The sequence below is a fragment of the Oryctolagus cuniculus genome, chromosome 11 (assembly GCF_964237555.1).
Source record: "Oryctolagus cuniculus chromosome 11, mOryCun1.1, whole genome shotgun sequence".
NCBI classification, from domain to species: Eukaryota; Metazoa; Chordata; class Mammalia; order Lagomorpha; family Leporidae; genus Oryctolagus; species Oryctolagus cuniculus.
The window spans coordinates 20,487,784-20,510,212 of NC_091442.1; the positions used below are offsets into that span (position 1 = coordinate 20,487,784).

The 22,429-nt window shown below is 55.8% G+C and overlaps 1 protein-coding gene across 1 annotated transcript in view; it reads left to right on the forward strand.

Annotated features, from left to right (window-relative positions):
* The window catches only part of KIAA1755 (KIAA1755 ortholog), a 36,870-nt gene extending 24,734 nt beyond the window's left edge, over positions 1-12,136 (forward strand). Inside the window, exons 9-14 of the mRNA XM_008256004.4 lie at positions 632-730; positions 1,551-1,699; positions 4,370-4,508; positions 4,726-4,848; positions 5,430-5,651; positions 8,121-12,136. Of these exons, the coding sequence (XP_008254226.3) occupies positions 632-730; positions 1,551-1,699; positions 4,370-4,508; positions 4,726-4,848; positions 5,430-5,651; positions 8,121-8,753 (1,365 nt within the window). The 3' untranslated portion in view covers positions 8,754-12,136. The remainder of the gene's footprint in view (positions 1-631; positions 731-1,550; positions 1,700-4,369; positions 4,509-4,725; positions 4,849-5,429; positions 5,652-8,120) is intronic.
* Positions 12,137-22,429: the final 10,293 nt, after the last annotated feature.

Genomic DNA, 22,429 nt, shown 5'->3' on the forward strand with positions numbered 1-22,429 from the left:
GGACACCTGAGCTGAGCTCCCGGCTCCTGGTTTCGGCCTGGCCCTGCCCCGGCCTTTGCAGGCATTTGGAGATTGAGCAGGCGGATGAGGGCTCTCTGTCTCTAGCCCTCAATAATAATATAATATAATAATAATAATAATAATAAACCTGACCATGATGCTGGCTAACCATGTGTGCTGGGCTCCTCATACAGCCCTTGGATATACGAATCATTGTGAGCCCATTTCACACAGGAGAAAGCAGAGGCACAGAGACGGTGAGTGACCTGCCCCAGGTCTCACAGCGAGTAATGGCAGAGCTGGGCTGAAGCGGGACCCAGCCAAGGACAGGCCCCTCCCCTCCCTTGAAACGCCCCCACTGGCCTGAGCTGTGCGGCAGCCCAGCTTCTCCCCACCTCCCATTCTCAACACCCCCACCGGCCCTCAGCTTCAACCTCCCTTGGGAACGTGTTACAAATGCCCGTTCCCAGGCCCCGCCCAAAGGGACTGAATCAGGGACCGGAGGGCAGGGCCCTGAAGTCTGTTGTCGCCGACCCGTGAGGACACTGTGCAGCTCAAGTGTGAGAAGCGCTGCCCCCTTCCTACCCTGTGTCCACCTGGGCGCCCCGGTGACCCCTCTTCTGCCCCGCAGAGGCTGGACCCCTTCCTGGCCACTCTCCATCAGGCCTCCTCCCTGCTACAGGCATCCATCGAGGAGTTCAAGAAGGGGGCGCCCCCTGCAGGCGTGCAGGTGAGCCTGGGGCACAGGGCAAGGAAGCCACAGGAAACCCCTGATTCCGGGGGCCAAGGGCTCAGGGATGGGCCGGCAGAGTGGGCATCATCGCCCCACTATTCTGGTATTTATCGGGCCCCCACTCCGTATGCCACACTGGAGACCCAGCCCAGGGGTCCCTGCCCTCCTGGGCCTCATGGTGGTAATTTAAAAGCAAACATGGCAAGGATACGGAGTCCCAAAATGTGGCAAATGCCATGGACGTAAGATTGCGAGTGATGGGGAAGGGAGGGGTGGCAAGGGAGTGGAGCCCTGGGATCCAAGGAGGAGCCTGCCTCAGGGGGCCTGGGCTCCAGGCGGAGGGCAAACCTGTGCAAAGGCCCTGAGAAAGGTTTATGCTTGAGATGCTAAGGAGTGGCGAGGAGGCAGAGTGAGTAGAGAGGGAGGAAGGCACTGGGGGTGTTGCAGATCGCACAGGGCAGGATTCGGGTCTCAGCCAGCCAGCCGGGAAGCTGCTGGGGAGTTTCAGGCAGGGGAGCCTTGTAGCTGCCATGTGGAGAACAGACTGTAGGGGGAGCCAGAGGACATCAGGGAGATCAAGGAGGAAGCTGGGATGGGTGTCCCAGCAAGAGATGCTGGCGCTTGGGCCAGAGTGGTTGCCATGGCAATGAGAGGGGGCGTGGCTTGGGGCGGTGTTTTAGAGGGAAAATCCATAGGCTTTCTAGAGGAACTTGAATGCCAAACCACAGAAGTGAGGTTTGGTGCGGGTGTGGGGAGCCCTGGCAGGTTGCAGAGGGAGAGTGGGATTGGGTCTGAGGGGGCCTCCCGTTGCCTGCAGGAGGCCAACAGGTGCCTGAGCAAGTTCAAGGATCTGATGGAGGCTGTGCTGCGGGATCCAGGCCTCCTGGACCTCCAGCGGGATGGTGGAGCCACCCTGGCCAGGCTACGGCGAGAGGCCAGCAGGCTGGACTTCAACCCGGACATCAGGTGTGAATGGCTGGCCCTCTTCTCCCTGCCCCCTGACCCTGTTCCCCATGTGGGGGCTTAGAGCTGGGGCTGCCCCTGAGGGAACACACAGGGCAGGCCCCGTGCAGCCCAGCTCAGACGTCTCCAGGGCCTATGCCCTGAAACCTGCCCCAGGCCCCCACTCTACACCTTGGCAAATTCCTTTTTTTTTTTTTTTTCTTTTTAAGATTGATTTTATTTATTTGAAAGGCAGCATGACAGAGAGAAGGAGAGAGACAGAGAAATCAACTATCTACTGGTTCACAATAGCCAGATGGCCACAATAGCCAGGGCTGGGCCAGACCAAAGCCAGGAGCCTGGATTTCCATCCAGGTCTCCCACGTGGATTCAGGGACCCAAGCACTTGGGCCATCTTCCACTGCTTTTCCAAGTGCATTAGCAGGAGCTGGATCAGAAGTGGAGCAGCCGGGACTCGAACCCTTAGCAAATTCCTCATCCTTCCTCTGCTCTCCCTCCTTTAGCCATGGCCACCTTGAGCCTGGAGTGGGCCCCAGAGGCCAGCCCTGCCCACTCCTGGTCACCCTCGCTGACTAAGCATTCTTTGCGACCCAGACACCGGGCTGAACCCCTTCAAAGGCCATCTCAGCTGTTCCTGGCACTTGGCCCATGGGTGACGGGCTCAGTGATGTGGCAGCCAGGCCACTTGTCCGTTGGACCCCCACCTGGTCCCTCTTTCCCCAGCTGCTTGGCTTGCCCTGGAGAACCGAGTACCTTGTCAGGGGCTTCAGAGCGCCTGGATAATAACAGGCTTTCAGGGAAAGTACCCACTTTGCTGAGTTTAGGGAGTCAGAGGAAGTCGGTAATGAAATTGGTGAGTAGGGGGCGGGCATGGTGGCACAGCTGGTTGAGTGATGCCCACATCCCATGTGGGCACTGGTTTGAGTCCTGGCTCCTCCACTTTCATCCCAGCTCCCTGGGAAAGCAGCGGAAGATGGCCCAAGTGCCTGGGCCCCTGCCACCTACGTAAGACCCAGATGGAGCTCCTGGCTCCTGGCTTCAGCCGGGCCCAGTCCTGGCCATTGCAGCTATTTGGGGAGTGAACCAACAGATGGAAGTTCTCTCTCTCTCTTTTTCTCTGTAACTCTGCCTTCCAAATAAATAAATCTTTTTTAAAAAATAGAAATTGGCTCAGTAGCTGGAGGTATTTTCTCTCAATTAGATCACAGCTGCTTACCGCCAGGAGTCACATTTGAGGTTTGCATAAGCTTCTAAGAACCATTTGTTTATCGACCCAACACTTAAATAGCACTTAGTGCAAGTACAGCCTTGTTCTAAGGGCTTTACAAATGCTGGCCAATTTGACTCCCTGAGACAGGCGCTGGCATTAGCCTGAATTTACAGTGGGGGAGTCCTAGGCTCAGAGAGGTTATGGGGCAAGTTCAGTGTCATAGAGCAGGGATGTCGTGGGACTAGGACTTGAACCCGGGCAGCCTGGCCCCAGAATCTGGACCGCACCACCCCATGTGCATCCCTAGACTCAGGGTCAAGTCTTCACAGATGGACCGTGGGGCATGGGGTCAGCTCCTTGCCCCTTGCCCTGCCTGGTTGGGGAGACGCTAGCATTCCCAGTGTACCCTGCCCCTCTGTACACGTGGATGCAGGAATCCCCACCAGGGGGCACTGTGGTCCCATAGGAGCTGCCTCATGGGTTTGTTGACTGCTGGGTCCTGTGGCCCCAGCCTGCCTGACCCTCTCCCTCCCTCTCCAGGCCGGCAGCCCTGTTCCCTTGGGTTCTCATTCCCTGGGGAGCTGCAGGGGGTCAGCCGGGGTCCCCGAGGCCCCCTCTGGAACAGTGGGCTTTCTTGTTGCTTTTCCTGGAGGCAGACCCTCTGGTGGTGAAGGGGAGGGGGCTGGGGATTGAGATTCCTCCTTCGCCCAAGGGTGGCTGTGCCTGAGAGCCCATCTGCACCCTTCCTTGAAGCCTCGGAACTTGGGCTGTTTTTTGTTTTTGTTTTTTAAAGATCATTTGCAGAAACAGCCCCAGGCTGGGTTCCCATGGCGAGTGTCCTTTCTGCTCTCGGGGAGCTCAGTTTTTCCATCTGTGAAATGGAGGGCCTGGGCTGTAGCTTCTCACCATCACTGCGATGGGAGTAGGATGCGCGTGCAGGCACACAGTGCAGGTCTCTGCTGCGTGTGGTCCCCGAGGGCCGTCCTGGGAATCTCCTAGCAGCTGGAGCTGCCTCAGTTGGTCCTGGGCTGGGCCCTGGGCCCTGAGCTTTCTCAAAGGCCCTGGGGCAGGTTCCCCTGTGTGGCCAGGACTGAGAGCCAGAGCGTTAGAGAATTTCCTCCCCCCAGCCACTCTGCCAGGCGGCTTCTGTTGTTATCCCCACTCCACAGACAAACACGGGAGCACAGGAACACAGAGGAATTTGCGCAGGTCTCGTCCTAGAAGGTAGCAGGGCTGGGCTTTGGAGCCGGATAGGTGTAGCTGCCTGTGTCCTCCAAGGGGAGGGGCTCATTGACTCTGCTTCGTCCTCGGGTCTTCCCAGTCCCCGCAGGCCCAGAGAGGTGTAGGGACCCACCCAGGTCACACAGCAAGTCAGCAGCTGGAAACTTAGGTTGGGGCCACAGAGATGGGGTGCTGGGGATAGAAGGGCATCGAGGGCCGGCTCCACCCCCTGCCTCCCCTAGGAGCCACCTCTCCGAGGCTGCCACCCTGTACGGCCTCGTGGATGAGCAGCTCCACGTCCTGGTCACTGCGTCCAACCACCTCCTGGGGAGGCTGGAGCTCCGCGTCCGCCTGGGCCGCCTGGAAGCCGCCATCCGCCAGGTGCGAGGGGAGGCCGGCGGAGGGGTGAGGGGTGGGCCCAGCCACCCTCCCAGGGAAGGCCCTGCCCAGCCCGCCGCCTTGTCCTGGCGCAGACTCGGGTGGGTGGTGTCGGTCTCCACCCTGGTCCTAGCCTGGCCCCCAGTGGAGTCCCGCCAAGGAGCCCCGGTGTGGGGCAGGACGTGTCGCCAGCCTCCCTCCCCAACCTCCCCTGCCTCAGGTCAGCGACTGGATGGAGCGGGAGGGCAGCCGGTGCCTGCAGGCCCTGGCCCCCGAGGACGGCAGCCTGGAGGCCGTGGAGAAGGCGCACATGGAGTTCGAAGACTTCTTCCTTCAGGCTGCAGTGCGTCCCACACCGCGGGGAGTGGGCGCAGTCCTGGGGCAGGGGGGAGGGCACCCAAGGGGTGGCCCTGCCAGGGCCGAGATGTGGAGGTGGCAAAGTGCAAACAAGTCCAGAGACAGCGAGGAGGCCAGCACAGGTCACCAAGGGGCCAGCAACGATGTTACCTCCTCCAGGGAGCCTCTCGAGATTGCCGAGTCCGAAGAACACGCAGACGCCCCAGAGGGTTTCTTAAAATGCAGCTTCCTGGACCCACTCGGTCAGCCCCAGACAACAGGGACAGGGACGCGGGGCCCTCGATGTGCTGAGGCTTGAGTACAGAGTGATTGAGCGGAAGTTGGGGGTAGGGGACCAACGGGAAACACAGGGACTGTGAGGACACAAAGGAGAGCCCTCAACCTAGGCTTTGGGGTCAGAGAATTTTCCAGAAGGAAGACACCTGAGCAGAGTCTGGCAAGGCAGAGGCCTGGAGTGCTAATAGTGTCCCCATTCTATAGATAAGGAAACTGAGGCCCAGGAAGTCTCACAACTCGGTCATGGGAGGTGCCTGACATCCAGGGAGACCCCCTCTCCTCCCATCCCAGGCCCAGTACCGCCGAGGCCTTGAGCTGTCCAAGCAGGCGGCCCAGCTGGGAGCTGCAGCCGGAGGGCCTGGCGAGGCGGGCGGAGCAGAAGCCCCAGAGCTGGCGGCCTTCGCGTCCACGCAGCGCGCGTTCCAGGCTAAGCTGACCCACTTCTACATGGCGGCCGAGCGCCAGCGCACCGACCTGGAGACGCTGCTCCACCTGCACCACTTCTGCAGGAAGGTGAGCCCGTGGCCCAGCCGCACAGCCCCAGCCCCGCAGGCCACAGCGGGGTGGCCTGGGCGACGGCAGGCTCTCTGGGTGATGTACTCCTGCAGTCCCATGGGGAAGGAGCCCTGGGGCGGGGAAGAACTGGGCTTGGACGTGGCTGTGTCCCACCCGTTAACACTCCCGGTGCCTTGTCCAGAGAGAGGAGGGGGCAGAGGCAGATTCCCTTGTCCCAGCCAGCAGGAGGATGATGAAGATGAAGGCGATCTGGTTGTTAGGAGGGTGTGTGCTCTGTGCCAGACCCTCCCACACCGCCTCCCATACCTTGCCTGCTTAAAAGCTCACTGTATCTCTATGAGGGACGGCTGCCAGTAACCCGTCCATTTCTCAGGTTAGAACAGAGACAGAGAGGGAAGTGACCTGCTCAAGGTTGCCCAGAGGGTCGGGGTCAAGCAGGTTTTGACTCTAGAGCCCTCCCCACTCCTGAGTCCATGCAACCAACCCCCTGGTTTTTCTCATGGGCAGACAGAGGTCTGCAGGGATGAGGGCGGCCTGGGGGAGCTGGGGCCCAGCTGGGACGGGAGCCCCAGGGCCCTCGGCTGCTCCTGGCACTTGCTACGAAGGGCGTCCCAGGAAGAGCACGCCCCACGACTTGGCGCCGGCAGGCCTGCCCGGCGCACTCCGGGCCCTGTCTCCCTGTGGCGGGGCTCAGAGCAGCGTCCCACTCCCAGCTGGGCAGAGTTAGAGGGTGGGGTAGAGGCAGAATCGGAGGCTTAGCGCCAGGGGCTGCGCTGGCCTGCGGGGGCTGTGGGACCCTCTGTGACAGGCTGCGCTGCTCGGAGCCCCTGCTCCTCCGAGGCGACAGTGATAACGACAGATGGTGCATACGCAGTTCCTCGTGTGCACCAGGCCCTGTCCCAGCCGCTCCACCCTGGCCGAAGATTTTGCCCGTTTCACACAGGAGTAGGAGCCAGAGAGGTCATGGACCTCACCCAGGGTCACACAGCTGCCCAGTGGCAGAGCTGAGATTCAAACCCAGGCTGCCAGGCGCTAGAGGGAAGTGAAAGGCCGCCCGGGGCATGGCCGCACGGCGCCCGTTTCGCTGTGACTGACCGCAATGTCATCTAGGGTTGAGGGTGTCTGGGCTCGTGGGTTGTGGCCTCCTTGGCCTTCCTGGGCTCTGGGGGCCTCTCCCTCAGCCTGGGAGGCCCCTCCCTCTGGTGAGCTGGTTCTTCCTCCATGCGCTCATGTCGCCTCCTCCGGGAGGCCCTCCCGGCCACCCAGCGCCCGGCACTGCTCCTTCTCACCACCTATTTCCCAGCTGCCTGGTGCTCACTGACTCTTTGCTGCGTCCTAGCTCTGGCACCCATGTGCTGAGTGCCCTGAGGCAGGGACTGGGTCTCAGCGGCTCCAGGGGGGCCCACAGAGGGCACGCAGTCGGGGCTCACGCAGAAGGTGGGAGAGGGGAAGACCAGTGTGGGGAGAGCCTGCGAGGAGGAGAAGCTCCCGCCTTGGAGTCCCACCCTGCTGACTCTGGCTGTTTGTCCTGGGCTGTCCTGGGCGCGGTCCTTCCAAGCATGCAGCATGGCGGGGCGAGGTGATTTCTGGGTGGCCAGCCACGTGTGTCCAGCTTGGCCTGGACGGCTGAGCCCTGGCCAGCGCACTGGACAACATGGCAGCCCCAAGCCCAGCCTGGCCCCAGGCCGGGAGTGTGAACACCACCGCCGCCGTGGCCCTAAATAATAATAACCCGAGTGTGCGGCTCAGGGAGATTTATGGAGCCCTTTGCCAGCCATGAGCTCTGTGAGCTGCCGCGAATATGAAGCCATTCATCTAAAGACAAGTTCCCTTAATCCACGGAAAGATGGCCTCCTCGGAGGAAATGGCCCTCCCAGCCCCATCGGCTAACAGCTCGCTGTCGGCCTCCAAAGTAATGGAGAGAGGGATTGCGTTTGTCACGAGCTGCGGGAGCACGCGGGCTCCCTGGGAATCTGAAGGCCTTTTGTGGGGGAAGTGGGCACAGGCAGAGTCATGGCCCAGGGCAGAAGCCCTGCTGGAGCGAGGGGGCCCGCGGCCTGGCCTGGGTGACTTCTGCTGTGCGACCACTGGGGCGCACCCCCTGCCTGGGCCACTCAGATCCGAGTTGGAATCCAGCTTCTCTTTGACCTGCTGTGTGACCTGGGGCACGTGAAGTCACTGCTCTGAGCCTCAGTTTCCCTCTCTGTGAAATGAGGGCTGAGCTGTCGGTGATCAGTGGGTGAGTCCTTGCTGGCCCGCAGGGCTGCTGGGGCTGTTCCCAGGTGTAGGTGTGTGTGCCCCAGGGAAGGCAGAGAAACCATTGTGGCAGAGTGGGCGAGGACGTTGGTTCATTCTAGCAATCCCCAGCCCCTGAGCCGCTCTGCCGACATGTACGGCCTGTCTCTAGGAGCCCCCATGGTCCCACTCCCAGCCTGAGCCTCCGCCTTCTTCTCTTCTCGTCCCCAGCTGGCCTGGTTCCACATGGACTGTCGGGACCTGATGTCGCAGCTCAGGCTGGGTAAGGCCCAACGGGCCAGCCCCGGGGACCAGCGCCGCCTCCAGCGCTACCTGCAGCGCCTGGCGTCCGAGTTCTCTGCCCAGAAGCTCACGGCCATGGGGCTGCAGGTGGCCTCCCTGAGCCGGGCGGGGCTGGGCCAGGACCTATGGGAGGAGGCCCAGGCAAGACACGAGGAGACCCAGGCCCTCTTGCAGAAGGCCCTGGCCCACTGTCCTAGCACAGTGGTGCCCGCCACCCACAGAGGGGTGGCAGCCAAGGACCACGGGCCGAATGGAGATGTCACTTCCAAGGAGAGGCAGGATCTGCCCCTGCAGGACTCACCAGCCAGGGATCCTTCGCCCAAATCCCACTGGCCTCGTCGGGGCACCAGAGGGAGGCCAGGAAGGAACTGCGAGGCTGGCCAGGCTGGGCCCCCCGACCTCGCCCCCGAGCGGTTTCTTGCCGCCCTCTTCTCCCGGCAGCGGCTCCCCAGGCACAGCCGGGCCCCCCGCGCCCCTGGAGGCAGCTTCTCTTCAGAGGGGACAGACTCACAGACGTCCCTGGAGGACTCACCCCAGACAAGCCCCCCTGCGTCCCTCTAGCCGGGGGCCCCGTCGCCTGCACCAGGCTCAGGACTGTTGAGCACTGGTTTCACCTGTGCTGGGAAGACGAGCACCTGCTCCCAGCCGCGGGGCACTCTGGGAGTGGGAGTGGGACCCAGATGCCGTGAAGCGTGTGATGATGGCTTCACAACTCTGGGGTCTCGGGGGAACACGCATTGCCACAGACCTCAGATCCCAGGGATAGACTGGCCCAGCAGCCACCCGGAGTTCAGGGAGGTGCACGGCTTCCCCTCCAGGTGCCAGGGCAGCCGAACCTACTGGTGGGGAGATTCGGGAGTGGCCTCCTGCCTCATGGCAGCAGCTCTCAAGACAAGGATTGGCTGTGACTTTGGCTGCGACCCCAGGAACTGAAGGGCTGGATGGGGCAGGGCAGGGTAGGGCAGGTGATTCTGGGAGGGGACAGAAGGTGTTATGGAGCGAATTCCCACATGGGCCACTGCAGCTCAGTCCTGCTGGGGATGTCTGGAAGGCGGGAACATGCCCCCATTTATCCTGCTGGGGGGTGTGGCACTTATCCCCAACTCCCAGGGCTCAGTCCTGTGGGCTGCAGGCAAAGCTCCATGGGCCTCAGCCGAGAGAATCCCCCTATGGGGCTGGAGGCCGCTCCTGCCTCCTGCACACGCAAGGGGATGGGCAAGGGCAGGGCTGCTGCTCTCCCCTCCCCTCGGCTCCTGGGCCTCCATCCTCAGATTCACAGAACCCTACAGCGTCTCACATCCAGACAGAAACATCCCATCTAGAGAGAAACATCCCATCCAGGGTATCTGTCTTCTTTATCCCCACCGTGTCTCTGACTCTGCGTCTTCCATCCCCCACCTCTCCTTGGGCACAGCCCCTGGTGCCCAGGGAACCTGGGGTTCTAAGGCATGGGAGTAGCGGGATGAGGGGAGGGAGCACCATCGCCATCCAGCAGGCTAGCGCTGAGGCCGAGTACAGGGTCTCAGGCAGAGGTACCCCTGCTGGCAGCTCCCAAGCACCTTTCCCAGTGTCTGCCCCGTCTCGGCCTTGGGATTCGTGACTGTGATGGCCTCGGGCAGCCGGGCTCGGAGTCTTTATGGCTGCAGAAGGAGGTAGGAGCAGACATGCTCCCAGCAGTGAGGCTGTGCAGGGGGACCAGCAGGTGTCCTGGGAGTCATCGCAGCCAGGAGTCACACACGTTCCAGCCCCAGGGCCTCCAGGAATCTTCTGTGACACTCAAGATTTCTCCAGCTTGGTAGGGATCCCATCCCCAGAGTTAAAGTCGGACCCTTAGGGCTGGGGGATGGAATCTGCATTCGGAATACCTTCTGCGGAGCTCCCCATGCAGCCCAGCAAGAGTGGGAGCACGGTCTGGGGAAGTTACTAACGGGGGGGGGGGGCAAATGCAGCAAGGGCCGCCCCGCCGTGTCAGAACATGGCGGGAGTGGGAGGCGTCAGGCGCACAGAGAGCTCACCCTAAGGACCCGTGCCCACCTTGATCCCTTCCTGAAGACAGAGCCCTCATCACCTGCTCACTCCCTGGAGCCCCAGAGCTCAACACTGTGGCACTGGAGATGAAGTTTCCAATACGTGAACGGGGCAGGGGACGCACCAAAGCCAAAGCAGAGGTGCCCGAGCCAGCCCCGCACCGCAAGCCTGCTCTAAATTCTGTGGTCTGCTCCCCGCCTGCCATGCAGAAGCCCAGCCATGCGTAAGGAAAGCCGTTTGATCAGCCCATCTCTATCCATGCCTGTCGCCTCGGAGGGGGGCCTCAGGCTCTTAAAATGCTGTTGCCATAGCAACAGCATCCAGCCAGTGGGGACCACAGGCAGGGAGCCAAGGAGACTGGGGTGCAAGGATGGAAAGTCACTGGAGAGACAGTGCTGGGGAGGAGGAGGGCTGGTGGGGGGCGGGTGATCTGAGAACCCTTGGGAGGGGGGTCCCCAAGGTCATCTTGTGCATCCTTCTATCTCCAAAAAGTGCTGCCCGTGTACTCACAAAGGCCCTGGCGGAGAAGGGGACGCAGAAATGCACTGTAATCATTACAGTATACAAGTGCGGTTCTAAGAGCTAACATTCCTTTTGCGTCTTCCTCATGCCTCGCTTTGTGCTAAGAGTTACAAAGGCTTTGACTTTTTCACAACAAGCCAACGTGGAAATCCCGCGGGACGTGGCGTGGGCTCAGCAGATGGCGCCCAGGCTCATTCTGCGGCGCCGGCCCTGCCAGCCCCTGCTTCCGTTGCCTGGTATCCAGGAAGAGGTTTCCCCAGAGACCACCAGTGAACCCCCACTGCATCCCGGGGGGCTTTGCACTCCGATTCCGGTGACGTCCTCGCGTTGTTTTTCGAATCCCCTCTCTTTCTCAGAGGCCAGCTTACTGCGTGGGGTCGCAGCAGGGAAGTCCCCCTGCATGTGCAGCTCCCCCCGGGGGACCGCAGAACTGTGAAACTGCAAAGGCCCTGGCCCCAGGGCTGCTCCGAGGAGGTGGCCGCCCGGCCTGAGGGGATGACAGTGGGGCTGAGCCCCAAGTCTGCCCATGGCCCCATTGAACCACCCCCTGTGAGGGGAACCCCTATGGAGCAACCCTAAGGGCTGTTGGTGTGAGAGAGCCCAGCCTGGCACTCAGGGACCCTGTGTGCCCTGTGACCCCATGCAGGTTACTTCCTCTCTTGTGCTTAGTGTACCCCATCTGTCCAATGGGGGCATGGGGTGGGTAAGGATCTTTCTCATCGTGGGAATCAGCCCTGTCTTGGATTCCATGCCTGGTGCCTCCGAGTAGATGGCCACCCTCAGTTTTCCCCGTCTGTTCAATGGGCTTGTCAATCCTACTGGGCGAAGATGATAGCATCTCAGGATCCCTGAGCTCTGCATCAGGATGTTTTCCTTTCCAGAGGAGTGGTGGTCTTGGGAAAGAGCAAAGCTTGGAAAGCCTGCTGGACAGCGACATGGGGCAGCAGCGGGACCGAGACCCAAGCAGAAGCGCGGGCACTTTACAGTTTACAAAGCACCTGCTTGTCTGTCGTTTCCTCCTCTGACATTTGCTATGACCTTGAGGGCCCCAGAAGTCGTCCTCTGGGATGTCCCCATTTTACAGCTGAGGAGACTGAAGCCTAGAGAGGGGGAGATGTCCAAGGTCATGCAGCCGGGACAGAGGTTGGGGAGGGGAAGCCTCGGGGCGGGCCCGAGTTCCGGTCAATATCCAGTCGCAGAGGGTGTGTGAGCCTCCATGCGGACCCCTCTCCAGACCCAGTCTGAGACCTGACCTCCTCCTTTCTGCAGAAATGGCTGTTGGGATTTTGTTTTTATTTGGGGACTGAACCAGTGGATGGGAGAGGGGTATCGATCTGTCTCTCTCTAACTCTGCTTTTCAAATAAATACATCTTTAAAAATAAATAAATAAAAACACATTACAAAGCAGCTGGAGGAGCAGCAGGTGGGAGGTGTGCAGGTACAGCCTGCGGGAAGGGGTGAGGGTGGGGGGGCACAAGCTTCTGCACCCACTCCCCGAGTCTCCAGGTGTCCCGCTCTCCGGAAGCTCCCTCGGCCCATTCTTCAATAGAATCAGGGAATTTATGACAAACGCACAGCCAGCATCCATTGAATGGGGAAACGTTGGAAGTATTTCCACTGAAATCCAGAATCAGACGAGGATGCCCACTCTCACCATTGCTAATCAATATAGTCCTGGAAGTTTTAGCCAGAGCCATCAGGCAAGAAAAAGAAATCAAAGGGATACAAATTGGGAAGGAGAAGTCAAACTATCCCTAACTGACATGATTGTACATCTAGGGGATCCAAAAGACTCCACCAAGAGACTGTTGGAACTCATAGAAGAGTGTGGTAAAATTGCAGGATATAAAATCAATACAGGCCGGCACCACGGCTCACTTGGCTAATCCTCCACCTGCAGTGCCAGCACCCCGGGTTCTAGTCCCAGTTGGGGTGCTGGGTAATAGTCCCGGTTGCTCCTCTTCCAGTCCAGCCCCCTGCTGTGGCCCGGGAGTGCAGTGGAGGATGGCCCAGGTCCTTGGGCCCTGCACCTGCATGGGAGACCAGGAGAAGCACCTGGCTCCTGGCTTCCGATCAGCATGGTGCGCCGGCCGCAGTGTGCCGGCCGTAGCGGCCACTTTGGGGGTGAACCAACGGAAGAAAGACCTTTCTCTCTCTCTCTCTCACTCACTGTCTAACTCTGCCTGTCAAAAAAAAAATCAATACACAAAACTCAACAGCCTGTGTATACACAGACAATGCCATGGTTGAGAAAGAACTTCAATCCCATTCATAATAGCTACAAAAAAAAAAAAAATTCAAATACCCTAGAATAAATTTAATCAAGGATGTCAAAGATCTCTATAATGAGAATTGCAAAACATTAAAGAAAGAAATAGAAGATACAAAAAAATGGAAAAATCTTCCATGTTCACGGATTGGAAGAATCAATATCATCAAAATGTCCATGCTTCCAAAAGCAATTTACAGATTCGATGCAGTACCAATCAAAACACCAAGGACATTCTTACAGATATAGAAAATATGATGTTGAAATTCATATGGAAACACAGGAGACCCCGAATAGCTAAAGGAAGTTTAACAAAAACAAAGCCAGAGGCATCACAATACCAGATTTCAAGACATACTACAGGGCAGTTATAATCAAAACAGCCTGGTACTGGTACGAAAACAGGTGGATAGACCAATGGAACAGAATAGAAATGCCAGAAATCAATCCATGCATCTACAACCAACTTTTCCGTATGAATATTTGACAAAGGAGCTAGAATCAATCCCTGGAGCAATGGCAGTCTCTTTAACAAATGGTGCTGGGAAAACTGGGTTTCCACATGCAGGAGTATGGAGCAAGACCCCTACCTCACACCTTACACAAAAATCCACTCAAAATGGATTAAAGACCTAAATCTACAACCTAACACCATCAAATTATTGGGGAAACCCTGCAAGACATTGACATAGCAAAGACTTCTTGGAAAAGACCCCAGAGGCACAAGCAATCAAAGCCAAAATTCACAAATGGGATTAATTCAAATTGAGGTGCTTCTGTACTGCAAAAGAAACACTCAGGAAAGTGAAGAGGCAACCAACGGAATGGGAGAAATTATTTGCAAACTATGTAACTGACAAAGGATTAATAACCAGAATATACAAAGAGATCAAGAAACTCCACAACAAAACAAACAACCAAGTTAAGATATAGGCAAAGGACTTAGACATTTTTCAAAAGATGAAATCCAAATGGCCAACAGACACATGAAAAAATGCTCAGAATCACTAGGCATCAGGGAAATGCAAATCAAAACCACAGTGAGGTTTCACCTCACCCTGGTTAAAATGGCTTTCATACAGAAATCAACAAACAACAAATGCTGGCGAGGATGTGGGGGAAAAGGTACCCCAATCCACTGTTGATGGGAATGTAAACTGGTAAAGCCACTATGGAAGACAGCATGGCAAACCTCAGAAACCTGAATATAGACCTCCCGTATGACCCAACCATTCCACTCCTGGAAATTTACCCAACGCAAATGAAATCAGCATATGAAAGTTACCTGCTCCCCCATGTTTATTACAGCTCAGTTCACAATAGCTAATACATGGAACCAACCCAAATGCCCATCAACTGAAGACTGGATAAAGAAATTATGGGATACGTACACTTTGGAATACTACACAGCAGTAAAAAAAATGAAATCCAGTCATTTACAACAAAATGGATGAATCTGGAAAACATCATATTTAGTGAAATAAGCCAGTCCCAAAGGGACAAATACCATGTGTTCTTCCTGATCTATGATAACTAATAGAGCACCTAAAAGGCAATCTGTAGACATGAAATTGACACTTTGAGAAGCAATGACTTGAATAGCCCTTGTCTTGACTATTGAGGAACATATCTTTTTAAAAATACTATTTGTTGAACTCTGCTTAACGTCAAGTTAAACTAAACATACGTGTACAAAGTCAATTGAAAATAGATCTCAGTAAAAAATAAGAGTGGGAATAAGAGAGGGAGGAGGAGGGGTTGGGAGTATGGGTGGGAGGGTAGGCATGGTGGGAAGAAGCACCATCTTCCTAAGTTGTAAGTGGGAAGTGTAGGAAGTTTGTAATTGTAAAGCTGTATAGTTCTGCATACATTCCTATGGACTTACTTCTAAGGGTACAGTTTAAAAACTTGCCATGGGACCCCATATCTCCTTAAGCTCAGTGGTAAAAATACCATCTTAAGTGTTAAAATGATCATATGGATAGGGTTAAGGGTCTGAATTAAAAAGGAGTGAATGCTCCAACATGGGAAGCAGTCCACAGAGCAGACTCATAGAATGACAATTGCTTTAAATAGCATTCTGGGGGCCGGCGCTGTGGTGTAGCGGGTAAAGCCGATGCCTATAGTGCCGGCATCCCATATGGGCACTGGTTCATGTCCAGGCTGCTCCACTTCCCATCCAGCTCACTGTTGTGGCCTGGGAAAGCAGTAGAAGATGGCCCAAGTACTTGGGAGACCCACGCGGCCCACATGGGAAACCTAAAAGAAGCTCCTGGCTCCTGGCTTTGGATTGGCGCAGCTCCGGCCGTTGCAGCCAATTGGGGAGTGAACCAGTGGATGGAAGACCTCTCTGTCTCTCTGTGTAACTCCAACTTTCAAATAAATAAATCTTTAAAAAAAAAAAAAAAAAAGCACTCTGACCTCAGAATCAGCCCTTAAGGCATTCTGGTCTGGCTGAAAAGCCCACAAGAGCATTTCAGGCATGGAAAGCCAAGACACTGTGGTAAAAAAATGTCCTACATGAAGGACCTCGATGGGTGAGAACCCAGTGGAAAGAAGTGGTCATCAAAGAAGGAGGTACTTTTCTCTGAAGGGAGGAGAGAACTCTCACTTTGCTTCTGGCCTTGTCTAAATACTAATGGAGTCCGTGGATTCAAAAGGCTTCCGTAGCCTAGGCAGCTCATGTCAAGAGCCTCAGCTGATCACTGACATCATACATAAAAGTGTTAATTGTTAAATTGGCAACAGGAATCACTGTGCACTAACTTCCCATGCAGGACCTTTGTCCTCAAAGAGTTGTATTATAATCATGTCTAAGATGTATCATTCTTGGGTGCTTCTTTAAAGTAAATTAAGTTCTTAAAAAAAAAAGTAGAATTAACTTCCAGATGCATTGATTTTTGAACAGCCCTTGTCTCAATGTTTTGTTTTTATTTTTTCTGTGCAAATTATTGAACTCTTTACTTAGTATAGAGTTGATTTTCTGTGTATAAAGTTAATCAAAAATGGATCTTATTGGAGAATGAGGCCGGGAATGGGAGGGGAGGAGGAGGAGGGGTGAGAGAGTGGCTGGGAGGGTGGGATATGGTGAGAAGAATCACTGTTCCTAAAGTTGTACTTATAAAATGCATGAAGTCTGTATTCCTTAAATAAAAGGATTTCTTTGGGGAAAAAACTAATTAATTAATTTTTAAAAAAAGAATGACGTGGGGGCAGATGTCACAGCCCAGGGGGCTAAGCCACCCCCTGGGAAGCCTGCATTCTATATTGGAGTGCCTGGGATCAAGTCCTGCCTCTGCTTCTGATTCAGCTTCTTACGACTGCACCTGGAAGGCAGCAAATGATGGCCCAGGGACTTGGGTTCCTGCCACCTACATGGGAAACCTGGATAGAGCTCCTGGCTCCTGGCTTCGGTCTGGCCCAGCTCCAGCTGTTGCAGCCATTTGGGAAGCTAACCGCTAGATGGACAATTCTTTCCTCTCTCTCTCTCTGTCTCTCTCTCTCTGCGCCCCATCACTGTGCCTTTCAAATAAAGCAATAAACAAGTCAGAAAGTCATATCAGACTCCTGCTTCACACCATCTATAAAAATTAACTAAAAATAGATCAACACCCTAACTGTAAGAGCCAAACCTATAAAATGATCAGAAAGAAACAGGAGCAAATCTTCATGAGTTTGGATTTGGCAATGGATTCCTAGATACGGCACCTAAGGCACAAGCAACCAAAGCAAACATTTATAAATAGACTGCATCAAAGTTAAGAACTTTTTTGCTTCTGAGGATATTATCAAGAAAGCGAAAAGACAACATATGGAGTGGGAGAGCATATTTGCTAGTCATACGTATGACAAAGCTTTAATATGCAGAATCTATAAAGAATTCCTGTAGCTCAACAACAGAAAGACAAACAAAACTATTAGAAAATGGGGAAAGAACTTGAATTTCCCCAAAGGAGACAGACAAATGGCCAGCCAGGAAGCAGGTGAAAAGACTTGTCGTTTGTTATTAGAGAAATGCAAGTGAAGCCCGCCGTGAGACGTGAGACGCTTCTTACAGCTACTAGGGCAGCTGCGACAACAAGAGCAGACCACAGCCAATGCCGGGGTGGGTGTGCTATGCTGGGGGTGGGGGAGGGGAGATGGTGCAGCCGCCATGTAAAACAGTCTGGCGATGAAGGTGAAGAAGAAGGGACCCAGCGCAGGGAGACACCTGTCTACCCAGGCTCGCAGCAGCGTCCTCACTGTAGCTACAGCTCAAATGTCCAGAAACAACACAGTACGGGTACACACAGATCGCATTTTGTTACACACACACGCACGCACACACACACACACAGACACACACTCTGGAATACTACCCATTAAAAGGCATGTAGTTCTGATAGTGGCAACTACGTAGCTGAGCCTTGAAAGCATCCTGGTGAGTGAAATAAGCCAGATGCTGGAGGACCAACATTGCAATTCCATTATATGAATTATCTAGAACTGGCGAATTCATAAAGACATAAAGTAGACTCCAGGTTACCAGTGGCTGGGCAGGGTGGGGCTGGGGGAGATGGGAGTTGCTACTTAATGGGCAGAGTTTCCCTTAGGAACAGTGATGCCTGCACATTGCTAATGCAATTAATGTCATTGAATTGTGCGTGGAAAAATAGTAAAAATGAGGCCAGCATTGTGGAGTGGCAGGTCAAGCTGCCCCTTGTGACACTGGCAGCCCGTATCAGCGTGCTGGTTTGAGTCCTGGCTGCTCCACTTCCAATCCAGACCCCTGCTTGTGCACCTAGGAAAACAGCAGATGATGACCCAAGGACTTGGGCCTCTGCCACCCACATGGGCGACTCAGATGGAGTTCCTGGCTCCTGGCTGTGGCCTGGCTCAGTCCCAGTTGTTGCAGCCATTTGGGGAGTGAACCAGTGGATGGAAGAGCTCTCTTTGTCTTTCAAATAAATGAATACATCTTCTTAAAACACTGTTATAAAAGCCATGGCATGCGTCTCAATTGTTTGGCAATATTTTATTAGCACCCACACCCCTTACGAAACTGTGCATTTTGGAGGAGCGGGAACTGGGCCTCCCGTCCAATAGCATTTGTCAGTTGAATGAATCAATGGATGAACTAATGGCAACTCTTTTTGATTAGTAGGGGCTGGCTAACTCACCTGCTTGGCTCAGTAGCAAAGAATCCTATTTTTGATTAACAATGTCTGCCACCTGGTGCAGGCAGGCCTACAGGTAGAAGATTTGTCCCAAATTTGCTATCCTGGAACTGGGCAGGGCCATGTCTCATGGTCCCCCGACAGAGGGCGCTAGGGGCTGCCTGGAAGCAGAGTCCTGCCTCTCCCCCGGCCCCCGGGAGGGAAGAGCAGTTGTCATCCCAGCTGGCCTTGCTAATCAATCACACAGCCGCGCCAAGCCCGTTAGGATTTGTCACTGAGCCACATCCAGGTGCGCCAGGCAGGAGCAGCCAGTCACATTTGCATCTCATCTACATGAAATTTGCATACGCCTCCACAGTCCCATCTCCTTGCAATTTTCAAGTTAAAATGTCATTACCGCTGCTGTGAAGCCTGTTATTTCATGATTTTGTTCTCCCTGGTTCTCTACCCCAACTCCTTCCTGCACCCTAGACCCTGAAGCCCAGGCGACGGAAAAGAAATGGGGACTTGAGCTCCGGTTCTAGCACAGATCCACTTCCCTCTCCCGGCTGAGCATCCATCCTGTGCAAGTATTATGGGTAATTATCTCATATCATCGTTGCACAGTATCCTAAGGGAGGGAGGTTGGTCTGATGGGGGAGGAGGAGGAGGGTCAGAGAGGTTAGGTAAGATGCCTGAGCTCACACAGCCCCCAAGTGGTTGAGCCGGGCTGCGGACCCAGAAGCCTCATTTCCAAGTGTGTCCTCTAAACCTCTTTATGTAGACTTGAATTCCCCCAAAGGTACCCCATCTCTTGCAGTTCTCAAAAATATACGTGCCCCAGAACCTTCTGGCCCTAACCTGTGGTGGTACCCGAGTGTGTGACATTAGTGCTTCTAATACTCTGAGTTTAGCCATGACCGTCCAGCAGGGTGACCAGACATCTGCTTGCCCTGGGCAGCCTGGACAATGCCCACTGACCTTGAGTAATTCTTAATAGCTCCCCAATATATCACACTGTCCCCCTACCCATCTGATGCATTTCACTGATGATCCACGTCCCCCGGGCCTTGGAGGAGGAGGGGGTGGGCTCCAGGGCCCTCCTCAGAGCTGGGGAACAAGGCAGGGGCTCGGAGGCTGAGGCCAGGGCAGCCTCAGGGCCGCTGGGAGGTGGGGATGAGTCATGGGGACGGCTGATCAGCTAATGTCTGCAGGGAAAGAGCTGCTGGCCCATCCTTGCCTCTCTGTTGTTCCCACGCATCCAGCTCACCCTGGGGAAAGAGCCGCGGGCAGGATGTCAGCCAGGGTCTGGCTGTGGCTCCCCACCCTCCACTCCTCCAGAAAGGAGTGTCCTGGCTCCCTTCTGGGCCTTGGTTTGCCCATGAGTTAAAATGGGGCAATTATCCTGGCTCTAACGTCCAGGCTGGCTGGAATGGGGTGCCTGCAGGTCTCGCCTGCCTCTGTACTTCCCAGGCACTTCTGCTGATACAGCCACACCCAGCTGGGGCTCTTGGGGGCTCAGGGGAGCAATGACCTGGGGCAGGATGCCCCGAGGTGCCTAGGCCAGGGCTGGGAATGTCCCAGCATCTCCCGCACCCCAAAGAAGGGCCATCGCGCAGTGTGCCTTTGAGAGCAAGTGTCAGGCTTGGGGTCTTGTCCAAGCTCAGCCATTTCTTCTCTGTAGAAGTCGCATCCCTGCTGTGGAAATGCAGAGGCAACAGGAGCCCGGCCCTCAGGCTGCTGTGAGGTCAAGTGAGGTGCTGCATGCAATGCCCAGCACCCGGAACTTGGCGAGTGGGCGGTGACAGGGGGATGCATAATGAGACCCGTTCAAGCGAGTCTGAGGAAGGAAGCAGGGACCCAGGTTAAAGCTCCAGCTCAGCGGGTTGAAGCCCTGGCCTGCGGCACTGGCATCCCATATAGTGCCAGTTCGAGTCCCAGCTGTTCCACTTCCGATCCAGCTCTCTGCTGCGGCCTGGGAAAGCGGTAGAAGATGAACCAAATCCTTGGGCTCCTGCATCCGTGTGGGAGACCTGGAGGAGGCTCCTGGCTCCTGGTGTCGGATCGGCCCAGCTCTGGGCTTTGTCGCCATTTGAAGAGTGAACCACAGGATGGAAGACTCTCTCTCTCTCTCTCTCTCTCTCTCTCTCTAACTCTGTCTTTCAAATAAATAAAATAAATATTAAAAAAAAAAAAGTCCCAGCTCAGCCTCTTACTCTAAGACCCCACGCAAGCCCCTCCCCATGGCTGAGCACCCAGGTCCTCCTCCCACCGTCTCCCATTGCTGGGGAGAGGATCCGACAGCAGAGGCAGAATTCCCTGATGAGCTGGATCTTCGAGGTTCCGTTCATGTGCGGGGAGAAGGGTGCTAATAGGACTCACATCTCCCCACGGTGTCAGCGGCCCAACCATCCCTCCCACACGGCAGTCTGCTGCTGGCAGCTCTGTGACCCTGTGACCCTGGGGTGACCTGGCCTCTTGTGGTCCCTGTGCCCACCTGCCACTCTCTGAGGGTCTCTGCCGTTGGGTCAGCCAGGACCTCGGCCCCACCCCCCAACCCTCAGGACATAATCACACCCTCTGGCCTGGGCCGGGGGAGGGGGGCTTTCCCGGCTGCTTTGGTGTCCACGTTTCCCATTGGTGCTGCCAACTCTCCTGGTGATGCTGCGGTCACGGGGCTGCTGTGTGGGTGGGGGCTGTTTGCAGCTGTTCCTTCATTGTTTGTAAGAAAATGAAACAGCGTGACTGCAAATGGTACCACAGTAGGAGGAGTGGAGGAGCCCTGCAGGAGAGCCAGTATCGAGCCCAGGGCCGACTTTGACCACAAAAGGCTTGGGATTGGAACGGCTTGGGCTCCCAGTGACAAGGCTGCCACCGCCTGAGCCAGAGCAGCCGAGTTCTAGGCCCGGACCCCAGCCCAGGAGCCTCTCCTGCCATGTGTGGGGCAGATCGCCCATCCGACGTGGTTTCCTAGAATGTGACCTTGCCTCTCCTCCTATTGGGTGGTTGGGGTCTGTGTGCCCTCCATGGCTGAGTGTGGTGGAAGTGACGCTATGGGCTTCCAGGCCAGGTCATCAAATGCATGTTCACTCAGTTTTCTTGGAGCCCAGCCACCACGCAGTGTGGAAGCCCAGGCTCGTCCACCCAGGCAGAGGCCACCCCACGGGGCCATGTGGACGCGTCCTGCCCACAGCCCAGCTGAGCCCTTGCTCCCAGCCAGACCTACGGGGATGATGCTTCTGGATGATCGCAGCCTCCAGCCATTGAGTCAGCCTCTGCCGCTGACATCACAGAGCAGGACGAGCTGTCTCCCTGGTGTCACGTCTGAACTCTCCACCTGCAGAGCACAGGGCCAGTCCCCAGCACAGGGCTGGGACACGGGGACGGGTGCCCCGATGTCCTGAGCCCCACCCCCCCGGGGCTGAGTCAAGCTCCTCTCATTGCCGGAACTGCTCCAGAACATTCCACAATGCTTCAGGTGGAGAAGCATGGTCAGTGGGTGAGGAACTGCCCAGGGTGCTACAGCCACCATGGTTACTGGTCAGCTGCAGGGGGAGTTCTGGCTAAACCAGATCTCTTAGTGCAATCCTGGTTTATACATAAAGGGCTGTTTTCAAAGGAGTCATTGTATTCATTTGAAAGGCAGAGTTACACACAGAGAGATCTTCTATCCACTGGCTCACTCCCCAAATGGCCGCAACAGCTAGGGCTGGGCCATGTCAAAGCCAGGATCTGGGAACTCCATCCAGGTCCCCATGTGGGTGGCAGGGGCCTAATTACAAGGACCATGATCTGATTTTCCAGGAATGTTAGCAGGAAGCTGGATGGAAAGTGGAGCAGCCGGGACACCAACTGACACTGATACAGGATACTGGGGGAGTTCTGGCCTTGCAATGATGACTTCACCCACCGTGCCACAGTGCCGACCCCAATAAATAAGGTTTTATTGTGACGCAGCCACACCCATTGGCTTATACGTTGTCTGTGGCCACTTGCGATGACAAGGGCATGGTCTGGCCCACCTGGCCTGCTCTCGGGCCCTTCACAGCAAAGACCTACTGGCCATCTCTGCCTCAGGGGGCCGAGGAGGGCTGCAGGCCTGTGAGAAGCTCCAACCTCCCCGAGGGACAGGGGGACAACTTTGCGTGCTCTAAGGAGACCTGGGTTCTAGTCTCATCTCCTTCCAACCCTCAGTTTTCCCTTTCACACGATGGGCCAGCATTGCTCCTGTATCTGTTGGGGGCTGGGCAAACCCATTAACCTGTTTTTTCATTGCTCTGTG